General features: G+C 37.7%; 1 protein-coding gene across 4 annotated transcripts in view; it reads right to left on the bottom strand.

Annotated features, from left to right (window-relative positions):
• Positions 1-16713, bottom strand: part of NRG1 (neuregulin 1) — a gene marked incomplete at its 5' end in the record, with an annotated part of 174188 nt that extends 157475 nt beyond the window's left edge. For all 4 annotated transcript variants that reach the window (XM_081320319.1, XM_081320318.1, XM_081320320.1 and 1 more), the window contains one exon: positions 16278-16713. In XM_081320319.1, coding sequence (XP_081176445.1) covers positions 16278-16443 — 166 coding nt within the window. The remainder of the gene's footprint in view (positions 1-16277) is intronic.
• Positions 16714-17906: the final 1193 nt, after the last annotated feature.

Raw genomic sequence — 17906 nt, 5'->3', positions numbered from 1 at the left:
TAATCTTTGCTTAACAACCGGTCATATAGCGACTGAGTTGTGACAGACTCTCCAAAAATTAATTCTTCTAGTTCTAGAGTTCACTTAATCACTACCTCAAAAAATGTTGTGAAATCAGAAGTGGTCACATGGGTGCTTTGATTTATGACTATCATGACTTGAGATCATAATGCCTTTAACAATCTGTGGCAGGAGGAAAGCTACTTTTTTTCCTGTTGTCTAATATTTTGGTCATATTCCATCTTTCTCCTCTAGTTGCTTAAGACAACTTTTTATAAGCTCATTTCATATCATGTCATTCATGTGAGTGTAGCATACTTACATTATCAGATATTTTCTAAAAATTGGGTAGTTGATACCTTATCTATACTTATGACAAACTTGAAGACAGTTTAAATTGTTATAGGAAAAATCAACAAATTAAGGAAACATGATGGTTTCTGACAAAAATGCTAGCAGGTTTAAGACAGAGTTTAATTTATGAAGAACACAATTTGTAGCTTCAAATGTTCTTTATCACACACTCACACATAAAGAACATTTCAAGCTACAGTATGTATGTGTGTGTGTATGTGTGTGTGTGTGTGTATAAAGAGAAGAAGACATGTTACAGAACATGTCTTTGACTCATACTGAATTTATTCCATACTCAAGATTGCACAAGATCAGTATCTCATCTTCTGAGTCAGAATCTGCCTTTCTCAGAGTCCATAAGAATGCGTATATTGCATGTGCAAACATGAACAAATGCAGATTGGATGACCTTTCTAACTCTTTAAAAGACTGTCTTAAAAGTTGCCATTTTCATAATCTACTCAGTCAAGCATGAATATTTCTAAGGAAGTCTCTGACCGTGTAAAACACAGTCCTTTTCTAAGGCTCAACAGCTGTCTAATGGAAGCAGCTGCCTCCTTGCTGTCAGTTTAAATAGGAAAGGCCTGGAATGTGATCATAATTACGACAGTTGTATACATTTAATAGTTTAAAAGGTTTGTCTAGCAAATATATATGAATGATGTTTACCTAACACGGGATCATTACAGGATACAAAACACTGCTTCAGTTCCGGATCATCTTATTGAACCATTTAACGTAACCTAGAAATTGTGTGAGTTGATCTACTATCTGGAAACTGGCTTAAGCAATATTTTCAGTTCTTGTTTTAGAGTCACTTTGGACGAAGGGGGCAAGACATATAAAGTTGAAAAATAAATGAATAAAATTTTGACCAAAAATAATGAACTAAATGTACAGCAATTAAAATTACTTTCCACATTAACAACCCCTGTAAAACAAAGCAATAACAATATGAACTATTTTAAGGAAATTACTAATTCAAGCAATTCTGGATCCTTTCAGACTTGAGGTTTTAATATATAAATTACAAGGATACAAAAGCCAAAAGACCATCTCTGTTTTTAAAGGCAAAACTCAGTAAAAAAACAACAACTTTTTATTGATAATCAGCCTAGCCAAAGTAAGATTACCGTGAAGTGATAACAAAATATTTTTTCCAAAAATGTACTGTGTGGATTAGAATATGGAAAGGCCTTGAGTTTCACAGTTTATATATTCTTATGAATATATAAAAAGTAACAAATAAAGTGTATTTTAGTATGTGCTGCTCGTGGAGCACCCTCTGGTGGCCAAACACAGGTGCCAAACTAAGTAACACAACTTTCTTCCTGCAGTTGACAACCTCAGTGGTTACATCTTTTGAACTCTTATGTCTTATTTTGACTGGGAGATGCATACAGTTTGCATTACAATTCATTCTGCCATCAGATATAAGTTAATGCTTTCAATAAGAACTATGTGTAAATGGTGTCTTACGATATTTTATGACACCGTTCATGATTAAATCTAAAAGCAGCTGTAAAGAGAAGGACAGACTCACTTCTTCCTTTGTAGAATAATCAGTGATGTCACTTGGAGATAGCATCTCTCCTTTTCATGAGACAACCTGATTCAATCACTTAAGTAACAGCTGCCCAAGGAAGCATTAGCTCATTACTTTAAAAAAAAAAGAAGAGCAACAATTCTTATAAAACTTCATTGTTAAACTTTTGAAAACTTTTCTTATTAGCCATGGACAGGGAACCAGAGGCAATTAGAAAGTTAAGCAAATGTGTTGTCAATTTTATTCATAAAAAAACAAACAAACCAAAACAGTCGTGTTACTTATATAAAGGTAAAACATAAATAGCGGAAATTAGAGATCGGATCCAGATTAGTCATGTTTATTAGTCAAATGAACTGAATCAAAAGAGTCTACATTAATCCTAGTGAGTTCAGTATGTCTATTCTAAAAAATAACCAACACTATATTATTTATGAACTTTTCTGAAAACAACATCTAACTCAAGTTATACTTGTTTTCTAAACCAAGGCCCAAGGGAATATATTTATTTCTTTATTTACAAATGCAGTATTCCCACAAGAAAATAGATGTGGCCATAATCAAATATTATATCATCAACAAACAACATCAATACCATTCTTGAATTTATTCAGATGATAGAAAACAAGAAAGCCTTTTTAAATGATATTTTGTTTTGTTTACAAATAGGAAAAACAACTTGATCCCAATGTGTGACATTGTAGAAATACTAGCTCATCTATTTAAAATATTAAAAGGGAGGATTTTTTTTTTAAAAATCATATTAAAAAGATCTCTGTACATCACAGAAAGCAAAAAACAAAAAACAAAAAACCACCTAATTTTGGAAACTAAGATGTTAGGGCGTGAATCACTATTCTGTTGTTAGACAATCCAGTAAGCCTAAAGGTTCACTTTTATACTTTCACAGACCTTCATGTATGAAACAAAGTATGGCCCCAGTACCATACAGATAATCCTCGATTTATGACCATAATTGAGCCCAATATTACATTGTAAATCATGCTGGTCATTAAGTGGGTCACAATGTGATCCCACCTGATTTTACAGTCATTTTTGTGGCCGTTGTTAAGTGAATGGTTGCTATGGCTGTTAAAGAAATATATTGTCTTCAATGTATGTTTTTTGGTGGAAACGGTTACCGGTAAGTAAACAATGGTTTCCAAAAAAAGACATTGTAAATTATGGTCATGTGACAATGGAATGCTGCAAATGACTACGTGTGGGCCAGTTGCTAAGCAACTGAAATGCAATCATGTGACCACCTGGGGGTGGGATCAGATATCAGAACTAGCCCTGGGCAGGTCCAACATAATTTTAAATGATTGATAAGGGATTGGTTATAAGTCGAGGACTATCTGTATGCAATTCTTACACATATGAAAGCAAATACGATCAACAAGAGCAGAATATATTTTAGAAAGTAGAAGAGAGAAAATTATGTCTATTGTGCTGGTGCCTCTCTTGTGTTGCCTGAACGACTTATACAAACTCCTGATACTTGGTTCACTTTCTTCTATCATAAGGGAAAATGATAAACTATCAGCACTGTTAAGGATTGCAATCAGGCTTGTTATTTTTGGAATATTTTTGTTATCACAATGATTTGCTAAGAATTCATAGCATTTCCAGAATACTCAGCACCCTGCCACAATCTTCGGTCTTCAGAATTCTAAGGCATTGGTAGGCACCTGCCATAGATGCCTCATCCGTAAGTGGATCCTTTCTTTTTTTTAAAAAAGCAAAATATTTATTTGAAAATGCTGAGGGTAACTAATACTCATCTCTATTTGTGGCTTCATTTCTCAGCGGGTCAACTAACATGGAAGATGGGGAAACCATTCTTTCACTTGGAACTCTTTGAAACAAACCAACACATGGAGCTTCTGAAGACATTCAGGAACTTCTGATTCTGTAAGAATTTCTTTCCCCTTTTTGTATTTCCCCGCCCCCACTCTCCAAGAAGACATCAAACAGTATATACGGCATATCCTAGGGACTCTGGTAACCTCTTTAAAACCTTTGCATAGCTAACACATTTCCACTTTTAAAATCAAGCACAAAATATGTTCTCCCTTTCTCTCCCATCAATATTTGCTCAATGTCTAGAAGAGTTTCTCTGCCTATTATTATACAGGAGCTATCTTTCTGTACGTAGATGTTATTAACCGTAAACTGAGCAATAGCAGTACTGGTATGTCCTTACCATTTATTTACATTCCACTAACTATCGTAGAGTAGCTCTTGTTATTTCCAGGCAAAAGTTGATTGACTGGTAACTGTAGTTAATTGACAGGCTACTAAGAGGGCTGCGTTCATTTTATGAAGATTAATCATCAAATTATTTTTTAAATACTTTCTGATATATCTGAAGACATTCATGAGGTTAAAGTGTTTTCTTTTCCAGTACTGCCATGACGGAAGTGCATAAATATTTGTACTTCGAATAAAACCCCCAGGAGATTGATTTGTTATTCATTTGAAAAGATTACTTTGCCCAAAGTACTAGCCTATCTTATTTGAAAATATGGTTACTCTTATCTGTGATAATTCACAGCTCTTCCTCTCTATGCTAGACCACTTTTTCTCTAACTGAAATGGAATCTTGGTTTGTTTAGCTTTAGTCACAAATGTTAATTCATTAGTCACAAAAGGAAAAAAGAAGGGAAAAACAAGTTTATAATCTTGCAAACCCCTTTCCTCTGATTTTTAACACAAACCAGGGTACAAACAATGCAACGAGATTAAGGTCAAAGGGACAAACAATTGTCTTGTATCTTTTCTTAAATAATGTATGAGTTGCAAGGCACAAGAAGCTGTTTCCTTCTCTAGAATTTTATCTGTCAGGACAATTTGTTCAAAAAGCAGTAGCAAGAAAATTGTCACAGTTGCATGGATTAGACACAACTTCTGTAACATGTCTTTAAATTATGAAAGATATGGTAAGTTAACCTTACTTAATTGTAAGATCACAATTAAATAGGACAGGTAACATTAAAAAGGGAGATTGTTTTCTTGAGTTTCAGCAAGAATCAATTATGGATACTTAATCCACAAGACTGGATTATTATTTGTCATGCAATGTGGACACAATATTGATGGCAGGCTACAATTTATATTTTTATACATTTTTATTTATATTTATATATATTGGGTCTCTTTTATAACTTGTAATTGTTATGTATGTTTTCAGTCAAATCCTGACATATAAATATGTAATAATATTTTACACATTACAGAAGACCTGAAGGTAGAGGCAATAGGAACATTTAAGAAAAAAACACATTGTCACAAAATCAAAAGAACTGTTTTAATTAACATTAAATTAAAATAGTTACGGGTAGTCCTCAACTTACAACCAATCATTTAGCAACCATTCAAAGTTATGACAGACACCCCCCCCAAGGGTATTTTACAACCCAATTTCAAAGTCATTACTCTTTGTCCACTCAATCATATGATCACATTTTGGCTGCTTGGCAACCAGATCACCTTTATGACTATAATTATGGGCTCTATTATAGTTGTAAACTGAGGACTGCTGTATCTATAAAAAAATTTCTATCCTGCATGTTCCTAGAGTTCTTTGAATAGTGTTGTGTTGATTCCATCGTATCTCAACAAGGGAACTAAAGTGAATAAATGATAAATCACTTCAACTCTATAGCAGGGATTATGTGTACAATATATATTTTTTATTTAATTTATATTTATGTATTTGCATAACAAATTGCTACTTGCCTCATTTCCACAGTCAGCTTACCAAAAATTTAATTTAATTTAATTTAATTTATTAATATTTCTATACTGTACCGCCCTTCTCCCGAAGGACTCAGGGCGGTGTACAGGGCAAGAATAAAACACAGAAATTTACAAAAAATAAAAGATAATTAAATACATGCCCGATTAAAAATACAGTTAATACATGGTAAAAAACCCCCAATAAAAATAGTAAAAAACCCCACCAATCCCCCCTCAGGCCAGGCCGGCTTGCTCGAACAAGTATGTTTTCAGATCGCGGCGAAAGGAGCAAAGATCGGGCGCCGTCCGGAGCTCAACCGGTAACTGGTTCCATAGCTCCGGGGCGCCCACAGAGAAGGATCTCCCCCTGGGGGCAAGTGAAATCTTCTCTATGTATATTCATGATCTTTAAAATTATAGACTTTTACACTCTTTAATCACACTACATCACAAAATTAATAAAACTGCAACTTTCACAATTTCAGTTTTGGGTAGAGGCTTGATAAATGCTGATAATATAATTTCGCATTAAATGTGAAACAAAACCAATCTCTCTTATATCTCTTAGCTGATAAGTGTACAAGATGATAATATTTTACATATTGCAGAAGACCTGAAGGTAGGGGCAATAGGAATGTTTAAGAAAAAAAGATACACAGACTTTTTTCCCTATCATCCTGCATGCCTATGATACATAAACCTAGCCTCTGTATTTGTTTAATAGGAAGAGGACCTATAAGAAATTATTAGCTATAATTTAACCATAGATGAATTTAGCTGTAGATGATCAGTAGTTATCCGTCTGCTAGTTTACTTCATAAAAGGCACTGTTTAAAACTAGCTATGCCAGTGACTTCCTTTTGCATCATGGAAAGGTACATGAAGGCATTTTAAGGGTCTAGTAAAATATCGCAGGCTAGTAAAAGTCTTTGGCAGTAAGGCAATATTCAAATCTAAAAAATAGCTCTCACAATTTAGATTTATTTAGATTTTCTACTTAGTAAATTGAGATATGGTCATGCCATTTTTCAATTTTTCCTTTCTTTCTTCAAACTTTTCATTTACATCATTGCTGACTTTTCATATGGTCGCTGTGAGCAAGTTGGCAGCTATATAAATTTTCTAAATAAAAAATAAACAAATATAATATTACTGGAAGAAACGAAGTAGTGATCAAGGCATCTTTATTTTCCAGTTTAACAGAGATACATTCAGTACACCCATCTGGTGTGCTTTCCTGAACCTTTGTAGTTATTTTGGTTTTCTCCAATAGAACACAATAGTTGGAGGAGTATAAATCCCATTAATGTAATCTACTGTCAGAAATGTGTGAAATCGGAAGGATTTCTGTATCCTTTGGATTATTTTCCAGATGATAGGTCTGACCATTTGATTGGTAACCTCAACTTGCTACATTACATTAGGCCCAAAATATGATTGCTCTTGAACATTCTCTTCATTTCTCCAGTGCCCAAAGGATATCCTAGTTTTTAGAAGATGTACCAACAATTAGGCAGATTGGGACATAATTAACAGATAACGAAAATCTTAATGTGTGTGTTATTGTGGTATAATATATCTGACCTATCTCCAGATCATATTTCTCTGACTGTGATAAGAACAGGCTATTGAAATAGGACATCTAAGTACAAGTTCTCTGGTATTTGGCATTTATTGTTAATTTAATCTGCCCAAATATCTGGTTGGGTCCAAAATGTAATTAAAAAATCTCTAAGTACTTTTCAATGAATTCTTAATAATTACTAGCCTGTAACTAATATCCCATTCTTAGAGGAGACGACTAAGTGTGTGGTGGCTGAATAGCTTTAGATGTTCCTAAAAGAAATTGATTGCAATCTGGATTTCAACCCAGGGTATGGAGCAGCATCTGGAAAGATCCAAGAGCAGTATAAATCCGCCTTGATCATACAATGGCTTTGCATGCCTTCTGGATACTCATTGTGCCTTTTGTACATCAATTATAGGACTGGAGTACTTCCAATCATACCTGTATGCCCTTGTGAAAGGAATATTATTAGGTGACCACACCTTGACTACTTGGCTACTTAACTAAGATGTACCAGTATCAGTTTTTCAATGTCCATATGAAGCCACAGAAGCCATTTTCAGGAGATTTTGAGTGAAATTCCATCACTTAGTAGGGTTGTAATTATGATAACTTTCTGACCCTGTGATTTGTTACTACAGGGAAATCACAGCTCTGCATGCTCATGGGGTAACAATCATGGATATCCTAGTGAAATAGGAAGCAGTAATCTATGATGGCCTCGCTGTTACTAGTGCCTGACACACAGTTGATTGGGGAAACTTAGTTTAGATGTCTACACAATACAGCTAGGTCATGGGCAGAGAAAAAAAAGGGGTTGGTGTAGCTACAGTTTACTTCTATATCTGAATCTGGAGAGGTTATGCAGGCTTTGGAGCAGTATATGCATGAAATGGTTAGCTAGATCAGAAGGAATAATCTCACACTGAGGCTTGACAATATTGTCATATCTTTTCTTTTCCTGATGAAGTACATACTTGAAGGATATTCACAGTTTCACATTTTTCAATGGAGGCCCAAATACCTTCTGAAATAAGAAGTGCTTTCACAAGACAGCTGTTCCTGGATGGGAATGACTTGGTCACAGCAATTTATACACTGATAACTTATACATTGCTACAAATCACTCTAAACAAGAATGGCTTGTTTATTAGTTAAAAGGAAGTACATTAGCCTGAAATACTTGGGCTTAAATTTGTATTACATTTTGATATATATTTACCAGTTCAATAGGTCTGGTAAAGGGTTCAGAATTTCAACTACAAAACTAAATATTCAGAATAATTACCTCAAAAATATTTATGTGCTCAAAAATAAAACTGAGATCAAGTTACAAAATAATTTACTTTGGAACTTTTAGTATTATTCTAAATACAATATGTCCTAGAATTATGGCCATAGTGAATCTTAGCTGAATCTTAGTGAATTGTATGAGTTGTAAACTGCTTCATAAATCATGCAGTCTATTTACACACTTAGTGTAGCCATTTGATGATCTGGCGAAAAGCCAACTTCTATTAATGTTCTCTGGCAAGTTTCACAGTTTTCCTATCACCTGTATTTATAAGCAGTAATGCCTCCCACTGCTGAAGATACAATTGCTTTACATTTAAAAAACAAACCAAACAAAATCCATTTGTTCAGGAATGTTTGAGAAAAATTACATCAATATCCATTTCCAAATTTCTTCATAATGAAGACTGGTATTTATTTTAATTCACTATTTACAATACTGAAAACATTTTCAACTTTTTCTTTTTGTCTCTGGATTATAACCAATTTTGGATTTATGAGAGCAATGCAAGACTATTATTTTACAAATAGTCTACCATAGCTAAGACTATTATTTCAAAGGTCCTTTTTATACCAGCTGCTACACAAATTTTAACATTGCCATTTCCATTAAAGCTGAAGTCAGAAGATGCAAAACTAATTGGAGTAAAAGATCCCTCCATTCACATCTCCTGTAAAAATGGAAAGCTAAAGACAAGAAGCCATATTTTTTTTAGTAACTGTGGTATGCTGTTGCAATTGGTACTCAATTACAAAAGGACTTTTTTCTCTCTATCTTTGATATAAGAACTTCTGTTATCTTAAAAAAAAGTAGATCAGTAGAACAGCAGAAATATGACAAGTGGGATCAGAATTTTCGTTGCTAAGCAAGGTGTTTGTTCAGCAAGTTGTGCCTGATTTCACAATCTTTTTTTGTCACAGTTAAACAAATCATGTGGCCATTAAGCAAATCTGGCTTTTGAAACTGCTGAGGTCACAAATGATGATCAGGGGAACCCAGGACTCTGCAACCTTCATAAGTCTATCCCAGTTGCCAAGTGCCTGAATTGTGACCATGTCACTGTGGGGATGCTGTGATGGGGCCTCCACTGTAAAATGTGGAACTGGGAATACCTTTCAAGTATGTACTTACTCCATCAAGAAAAGGACAGATATGGCAATCTTGTCAAGCCTCAGCCTTAGCTTATTCCTTATCTAGTTAACCATTACCTACATATACTGCTCCAAAGCCTGCACCTCTCATAAGTCCTTTTTTCAGTGCTGTTGTAACTTTGAATGGTTGCTAAAGGAATGGCTGTAAATCAAGGACTGTCTGTACTTTAAGGACCAGTTGAGATTTGGAGGGAGGAAACGAAATTAAGACAAGTGTGCTCACCTACTACACTGCCTTTGAAAGTGCAATTCAGGTCTCTCTTTCATAACGTACCAATGCATCCAAAATGTTATTTAACAGATTGACTTGTCAGATCACTCTGTTCCACCTCTGAGTTATTTAACAATGGAGAGAAAGAGAAAACTTCAGTTGCACAGCAGAGTTTCTAGAACGAGTAGACACTGCAATCCACATATCTCCATTGTTGCAAATGGCCCTACACATATTATTACATAAAATCCTTTCCTACTGCATGCACTCTTATCTAACGTATGAAAAAAGTGCAAGTCCTCACAGTGACATCAACAAGTTATGTCAGTGGAACTCAAGCTTCATTAAGCTTAAGATTGTGCCCCCTTACCTATCATGACCAAACAATTCCAAGGACTACAAAAATGGTTTTTATTAACCATCAACTTTGATTCATAAGTTAATTTTTTATAGAAGTTGTAAGGGTGGATTCACATGACTGGTTTCTCCGATTGCTTAGTCAGCTGTGAAGAGAAGCGTGTAGAACTCAGTCTTCTTCAAGGCTCTAATGCACAGTTTTCTCAGCAAGTCTACATGGTAGTTCTGATGATACCATTTTCACATACTAATACTGTCTGCAATGGATTTACCATAAGAGAGAAAAAAATCACGTCAAATTCCAATATTAAGAATTATTCATTTCTGCTTACTAAGGAAGCCTGTTTTTAGGAAACTAAGTGCAAATTGAACCAAGCAGGATATTAAGGGAATAGAATAAACAGTACCATACTGAACACCTTTTTTGGCAATACTATACAAAAATAAGATTTCAGCACTATCCCTCTTCTGTGGAAGATGGAAGACTATGTTACCTTCAGACTCTTTCCAAGTTTTTATCGTGGCAAAAGGAATATAGAAACTAAGGAATTCTTCTATGTATAGATAAATAAAACAGAAACAATCATCAAACTCTATCATAACTAAATTCTACCAAATCACAATGCTATTTTGGTTAGAATTAGCATAATCTGCCATAATTAGATATGGCTGTGACTTAGAAAAGACCATAGGTATTTCCTAGTTGTGACCAAGGAACTACCCTACCTATAATAAATTTTGGGAAAGGATTTGATAATGAAAAAATGTCCCTATCCTTGGTGATGTAAACTTTGTACAAAGAATGTGTGTATTTGCTTCATGGACAATTTTGGATTAAAAGAGAACAAACAATGTCTCATATGAAGTCAATCTAAGAAAACATTATGTCCCAAGATGAATACAACAGATATACCATAAAGCTCCAAACACTTGTTTAAGAGAACTGTCTTGTACTGAGTAATTTATATTCTACAATCTGGGCCTTCTCAGGTTTATTACAATATCAGGCACTGCAAGTAGAGGATTGCATTAATACATAATACATTGATACATAATCTTTCCCTCTTTCTCAAAAGAAGGGAAATATTTTTATAGTTAAAACAGACAGAGGACAAAAATCAAGTTAAGCAGCTGAATGCACATGGCCATGTAAGTACAGAATAAAAATGAGCATTTCTAAGGAGGTGATGGAACATAGCCCGTGTCAATAGGTTTAAGCTGTCTAGAAAATCATTAACTTTATTTTGATTTTCTTTAAATTGGGATAATTCTACTCACTATACTGTATATATGTGTGTGTGTGTGTGTGTGTGTGTGTGTATACACACACACACACGCACACACACATATATATATATATACTTACACATACATATATATATACACAAACATATATATACATACACACACACACACACACACATATATGTGCAACTTATCCCAGTGAATTCTGACATTAGGCAAATGTACAATTACGGTCAAGGATTGTTATCATAATTATTATATCGATTCAGCATGTTGGCATCTTTGTAAGATTTCTATTAACTTCAATAGGGGAAATATGTACACTAATACAGGGGTTCTCAACTCCCAGTCCATGGACCGGCACTGGGCCAGGGCATGCCAGAAACTGGATTGTGCAAACAAACGAAGCCCCATCCGCGGATGCAGGCAACATGGGAAACCACACACCCCACCAATCTGCAGAAAAACCTCTCTCCATGGAACCGGTCCCTGCACTAATACACTTCATTTTCTAAGCTACAACTATTGTGTGTAGTTCCTGTAACTGTAAGAGAGCCAACTGTAGGTAAGGAAACTGTCTGGTTGCTTTTCGTTCGAACACTCAAATGTTTTTCCCCCCAAAAGGTTATCTGACAGAATGTTTGACTAAAAACTTTTCTATTATGCTTGCCTACATTCATCTCATTAGACTCATACTGCAAAGAATTATATTCAAAGTTGGTTGAAACTCATCTTTACATCAAAACTCTTAAGTGGAATGTCATAATTTGGGAAACTTAAATATAATTTCACTCATGAAAGTATTGTATTTGTACTACTTCCAATCCAAAACATAGTTAATATGAACCTTTGCTAATAAAAGATTCAAAATTAAAATTTGTGAAAAAAGGCAGTGTCCAGATCTGTCTCATTTGTACATTTATCTACAAATATTAGAACTTATTTTCAAGAATTGCCGCTTGGTTATAAGTTTGTGTTTGACAATTTGATAAGAAAAACATTACGTCAGAGAAATCTTCCATTTTCTGACTTCTTAATTTCATTATGTAGCTTTTAAAACTTTTGTCAATGAAACTGTCTTAGTTCTGAAGGTAAAAAGTTACTTCCTTGTATCCTAGTTGATATCATCTTCCACTAAAACGTTTACATAACACCTCATTACATTCTTGCATTTTAGGAAAAAACAACATGATGTTAGGACTTCCAGTCTAGACAAGCTTGTACAGTTTCAGAAGTTTTATTTGCGTAAAAAACCACTTACTATAACTTACAAAGATATCTTTTACTATGAGAAGAAACTGGGAGCAGAGTATCAATAAAATTAACAATAAATACATTTTGTCTGACCACCTGTCACCATTTAATGCTGAAAAAAACCCAGTAAATACCATTAAATTTAATTAAATTACAGGTATAACTTGGTTTCAGACGAAGCTCCCCGTGACATTTCTTAGTGCTTAGAACAATGGCATTTGGATTTGTTTTTAATTATGGCAGAATTAAGTCATTAATACCAACAGTTTGAAAAAACAACAGGGGAGGGCAGCATATTACAAGATTAATGCTTGTAGTATCATCTGTTGTTCCTGAACAAAAAAAAATGTAAAAAAGCATTGTTTACCCTGCACAGTTCTTCAAGAATCTCATATATACAGTTCTTCAAGTTCCTCATGTATACAAATAGACATACTTATTTGCATGGATCAGGATTACTGGTAGAGTTATTTATCTTTGAATGGTTTGTTACAAGCCATTTAAAAAAAGCCCTAAAGTCAACCAATTAAAGATTCACATGTTATTTTGAGATAAGAAGCAAAGACAAAAATGTTTATAATGATTTAAAAATATACCAGTGGATCCACTGTTCATACATTATATGTTAGGAGCATACATTAATATGAAATAGAGAAGAGATTTGTAGCCAAAGTATGCAAAAAATATTATTATTTCCTTATAAAATGGCAAGCCAATTCCCAGTGAGATTTGCCTTATTATAGTCTTTAATAAGTTTAATAAGTTTTAAGTACCGTACTTAAATTTAATTGATGGTTTGGATCAAAGCTAGGTTATTTGAAAAAGGTTACAAGATATATTTATTAATGGAAGGCTTCATCTCCATTTTGCAGTCCCCAACCTAAAGCATTTTGAAGACTTAATGTGGGTTTTATTGTGTGGTGAAAAAGGGTTGCTGGCAACCAGGTTTGGATCCTAATTTTAAAAAGGGAAAGTTTCTATTTCATCTACTCCCAAGCAATACTTGAGTCCCATTTAAGTTGTTTACGAATCCTTTTAACCCCACTAATTTTGCAAAGATATACAAACAGTTGCAAGAAAAGTAGACAACTATTTTTCTTTGATGTTCCTTAAACTTATTTTGGGATATAACTTATGAACTTATCATTTAAAGAGCTTGGGTATGGAAACTGTTAACTTCTGCACTGGCCATGGATTTACATATAAAACAGGACAATTAACACATGACATATTTCAAATAACCAAAGTGATTTTCCTGCACTATTTCACTTCCTCTTAGATGGCCTTCTGTGATAATGAGTATTGTCATTCCTATTGTTGCAAATGAAAACATAAGGTCTAAAAAAAGGTTTACTAATATTCACTTAACAGACCCACATTTGAGAAAAGATTTTAATTAGAGATTTCCCTGCTCAAATTCTTTTAACATCAGGTTTATCAGTTCAAGGCTACAGTTATTTCTTTCCAAGTCTGTCCCATTTAAGCAAATGAAGCTTACTTCTGAATATACATGCGGTGCATTACACAATATATAATAAAATATACCGTTTTGTAACTCACTGGAAATAATGAAATTAAATGGATTAATTGGTAAACACACCTGCTTCACAGTGAAATTAACAGGAGAGACTTGCAAAGAAACTATTTGACTGCTTATTTCCAAACTTCTGCCTTCTCCAATACTATTCATCTTGGAAAATATCATGTCCTATTCTCCAGATTCTGGAAATCTTGGGAATAGGCTGCTGAAATTAGCATTGCTTCAATAGCCTGCTACAGATGTTCAACAGCTGGAACTACTGCTGGAAACATCCTACCAATATAGCATTATTAGTGAGAGTTCACTTTTAACATCCAAACACATGACCGCTACCAGATGGACTGGAAAAACTCTTAAGGCTAATGGATGTGACAGAGATGTTGATGGTTGTAAATTTAGACAAATTTGTAAATTTAGACAAACTTTTATTATCCCCCCAAAAGAAACAATTGGACATGATGTACACTGTTTTAGCTTCTCCTGTCTAGAATAGCATGACACAGCTTTCTTAGTAAGTCATACAAGTCATACAAGAACATTGATTTTTAAAAAGAAATTTTAATCCAAATGTAACCAATTATTGTTATATATGAATATAGTATACAAGATGCCACTTCTAGAATAACTAGAGCAAAGCAGTTACCTGCTGTATTACATGCAAAAAGTCTTCCTTTATATCAAATTCAACCTTTAAGTTCACACTTGTCTACAGAGGCATTTTCCTCTTTATGTATTGACATTCATTACTATCAGATCACAGAAACACAATTCATGCCATCCATGTTCACGAGTGCAGAGATTATGCAAGTCTGTATACTCACTCACCGCTATAAATTTCACAAAGTGGAATTTACGCAAGTTGGAGAAAAGACCCGTATCACGGAGCAAGCATTATCAAGCACTGAAGGTTTAGGTATACCGTTCAATTTATTACAAACTCTGTGGGGTAGTTTTGGGCAGACCTTCCTCGCAGGGTTGTTGTTAATGAAGACAAAACAGAAATCAAGATTACAAAGACCCCCCCCCTCATTCTTACGAAGCCTGAATAAAGTAGGAAGGCTAAAGGCTTACAGGATTAATGGATGCGTACCACTGTAAATGACAGCCAGCTATGCCTCCCAGGAATTCAAGCAATGCTTCGCACCTTTATACAGAGTAATTCTAAGTATGTTTCATCTCAGGTAAGTTATTCTGGGAGCAGCTGGACTGACTCTTGAGAAAACTAGTCCAGGGCTTCAAAGACTAAATCCTTTTTTTTTTTTGGGAGCATGGGCGGGAAGGAAGACTTAGAACATTCCTTCAGATCTGATCCCAGCCACCAAGAAGAACTTGCACACCGACCACTTCCCAAGCAGCAACAGCAGCAGCAGCCTATCGCGCCAGGCACGCGAGGGCTCCGCTCACCCTTGTACGGTCCCGGCCAAGCGGTGAGGAGAATTGCGCCACTCCTTTGCGTTCCCAGGATTTCTGATCAGGTGTGTGTGCATATATGTCCGTCTTTCTCTGCGGGTATTCTTCTCTTCCACACACACCCACACACACACACACACAAACCCCGCTCCCCATTTCGCAAGGCGATACAAGCGAGCGAGCCAGCGACTTATTGGGCTATAGACGAACGCACAGCGGCCGTAAGCCGTGACGCGGGAGAAAGGGCTATCTGGAAGCTCCAAACTCTTGGAGGGGAAAGGAAACGAGAGCGCGTGCCGGCTGCCCTTCTCCGGCTCTCCAGCCTGGAGGCGAAGCTCGAGCCGCCCGCCGGCTGGGTTGGAGTTTGGCGGCGAGGCGGGAGAATCAACGCGTGGCCACCTTTCTCGCGCGCCTCAGCGCCTGCGCACGCGCCCGCGCGCCCCCCCCTCCTCCCGTAAAGTCGGGGAGAGGAGGGCTTCCCGGTCAAGCCGAGGCCGACCACCTGCCTCTCGCCCTGGAGAACCCTGCCGGCTTCACCCGCCGGGCTAAGAGGCGCGCGCCCTCTCGCTTTCATCCCCGTGGAAGAAACGCTTCTGGGGGGACTTACCTGGCCCGCTCTCCTCCCGGGGAGCGCCTCTGTTGCCGGCGCCCCCTTTGCCTCTCCGGTTTTTCCGCCTCTTCTCCGGACCCTCCAACGGGGAGGAGGAGGAGGAGGAGGAGGCGACGCCGGCTGCCCCCTGCTCCTGGGTGGCTGCCCTCCGCGAGTCGTTCATGTCCAGCGTCGGGGCGCTCTGCAATCTCCCCTCTCCTCTCCTCGAACGTCTCTCCCCTTCCCACAGCCGTCCAGGCAACGACGAGCGAGCGAGCGAGGGGAACGGCCGGAGCGAAAAGTTTCGTCTCCTCTTTCTCTCTCTCCGCTGTTCTCTCTCTCTCTCTTTTTTTTCCCCCCCGCTCCGCTCTTCGCACAGCTGCCTTCAGCGCCCGCTGCTCTCCCTCGGTCCTCCTGGCTCCATCTGCTGCAGCCTTGGAGAGCGCGAGCGAGAGAGAACTTCGGGGCAGGGATTTTCTGCCAGGTTCTTCCTCTCTCTCCCCCCACCCCCCCCCACCCAGGAAAGGTGTGTGTGTGTGTGTGTGTGTCGGGGGGGGCGTTCGTCCCTCACACGCACGCACACCGCTTGTCGGGGACGGGAGGAGCCTAAGCAACCCCCCGGGGCACGAGGGTGTGGGAATGTGGGCGGGCGGGGCGGAGCAGCGGCGGGGGATCGCTAGTCGAGGCGGAGAGAGGCTAACAGAGGCCGCCTGCAAGGAGAGAGAGGACCGGCCGGCCAGCCAGCCAGCCGTCCGTCCGTCCTCCGAGGAGGCTCCCTCCAAACTCCCCCTGAGAAATAGGTGCTTTTGCAGGATCCGATCTGGGTCGGTCCCCGAGATCCGAGGTTTTGCCTTCCTTGCAGCTTTCCGGACTTGTGTTGGAACTTCAAGGAACTTCGCGGAGTGAAAAAAGATTCCCGGGGACCGACCCGGAGCGGATCCTGCAACATTTTATCCTGGGACGGGTGCATTTCGCCTCCGTTCGTCTTATATGCTTTTTGGCTCGGGTCCTACCTACTACGTTCGTCTTTGCCCGAGCCAGGCGTGTAGTGGCGATGTTTTGTCAAAGACTGGCAACAAACGAGGGGACAAAACGAAGAGGGATCCCTGTAACGGAGCGAAAGGGCATCCTTTGGTCACGTGGAAAAGAGGACAGCGTCCCTGCACTCCTAAGAGGGTAAAAAGAGAGAGAGAGAGATAGATTTTCAACTATTGGGGTTGGCCCTGGCAGATGCATTTGCTGCAGTTCCTTCTGCAATAGAGCTGGATGAGCCAGTTTGGGACACGCAAGGGCTATAACAAAGTTAAGGCACAAAAATGAGGCTTTGGGGGGAGAAGAGTGCTAGGTGCCCGTCCTGACTTTCCTGGGTTCTCATGAAGTTGTTCGCTTGCTTCTGTTAAACTAAGAGCCTTTTGTCATGTGGTCCACAGATTACCTATGAGGGCACAGGCTGAGAAATGGGGAAGTGGATCCTTTGTTTCAAAGTTTGGGTGCCAATGACAGCTCCTGATCCAGATGTTTATTCCCCATAGCTGATAGTTAATGAACCGGGAGGTCCTGCCTCATCTGGTTGGGCCCAGAAAATGAGATTTGGCAAAGTACTGCACCTGGCATCCCTTTTTCTGTTAGGTCAGCACTTCAGATGAT

This window comes from Vipera berus, assembly GCF_964194415.1.
Source record: "Vipera berus genome assembly, chromosome: 2".
Lineage (NCBI taxonomy): Eukaryota > Metazoa > Chordata > Lepidosauria > Squamata > Viperidae > Vipera > Vipera berus.
Note: the sequence above shows the minus strand (reverse complement) of the source record. Positions and strands in the feature narration are given on the sequence as shown.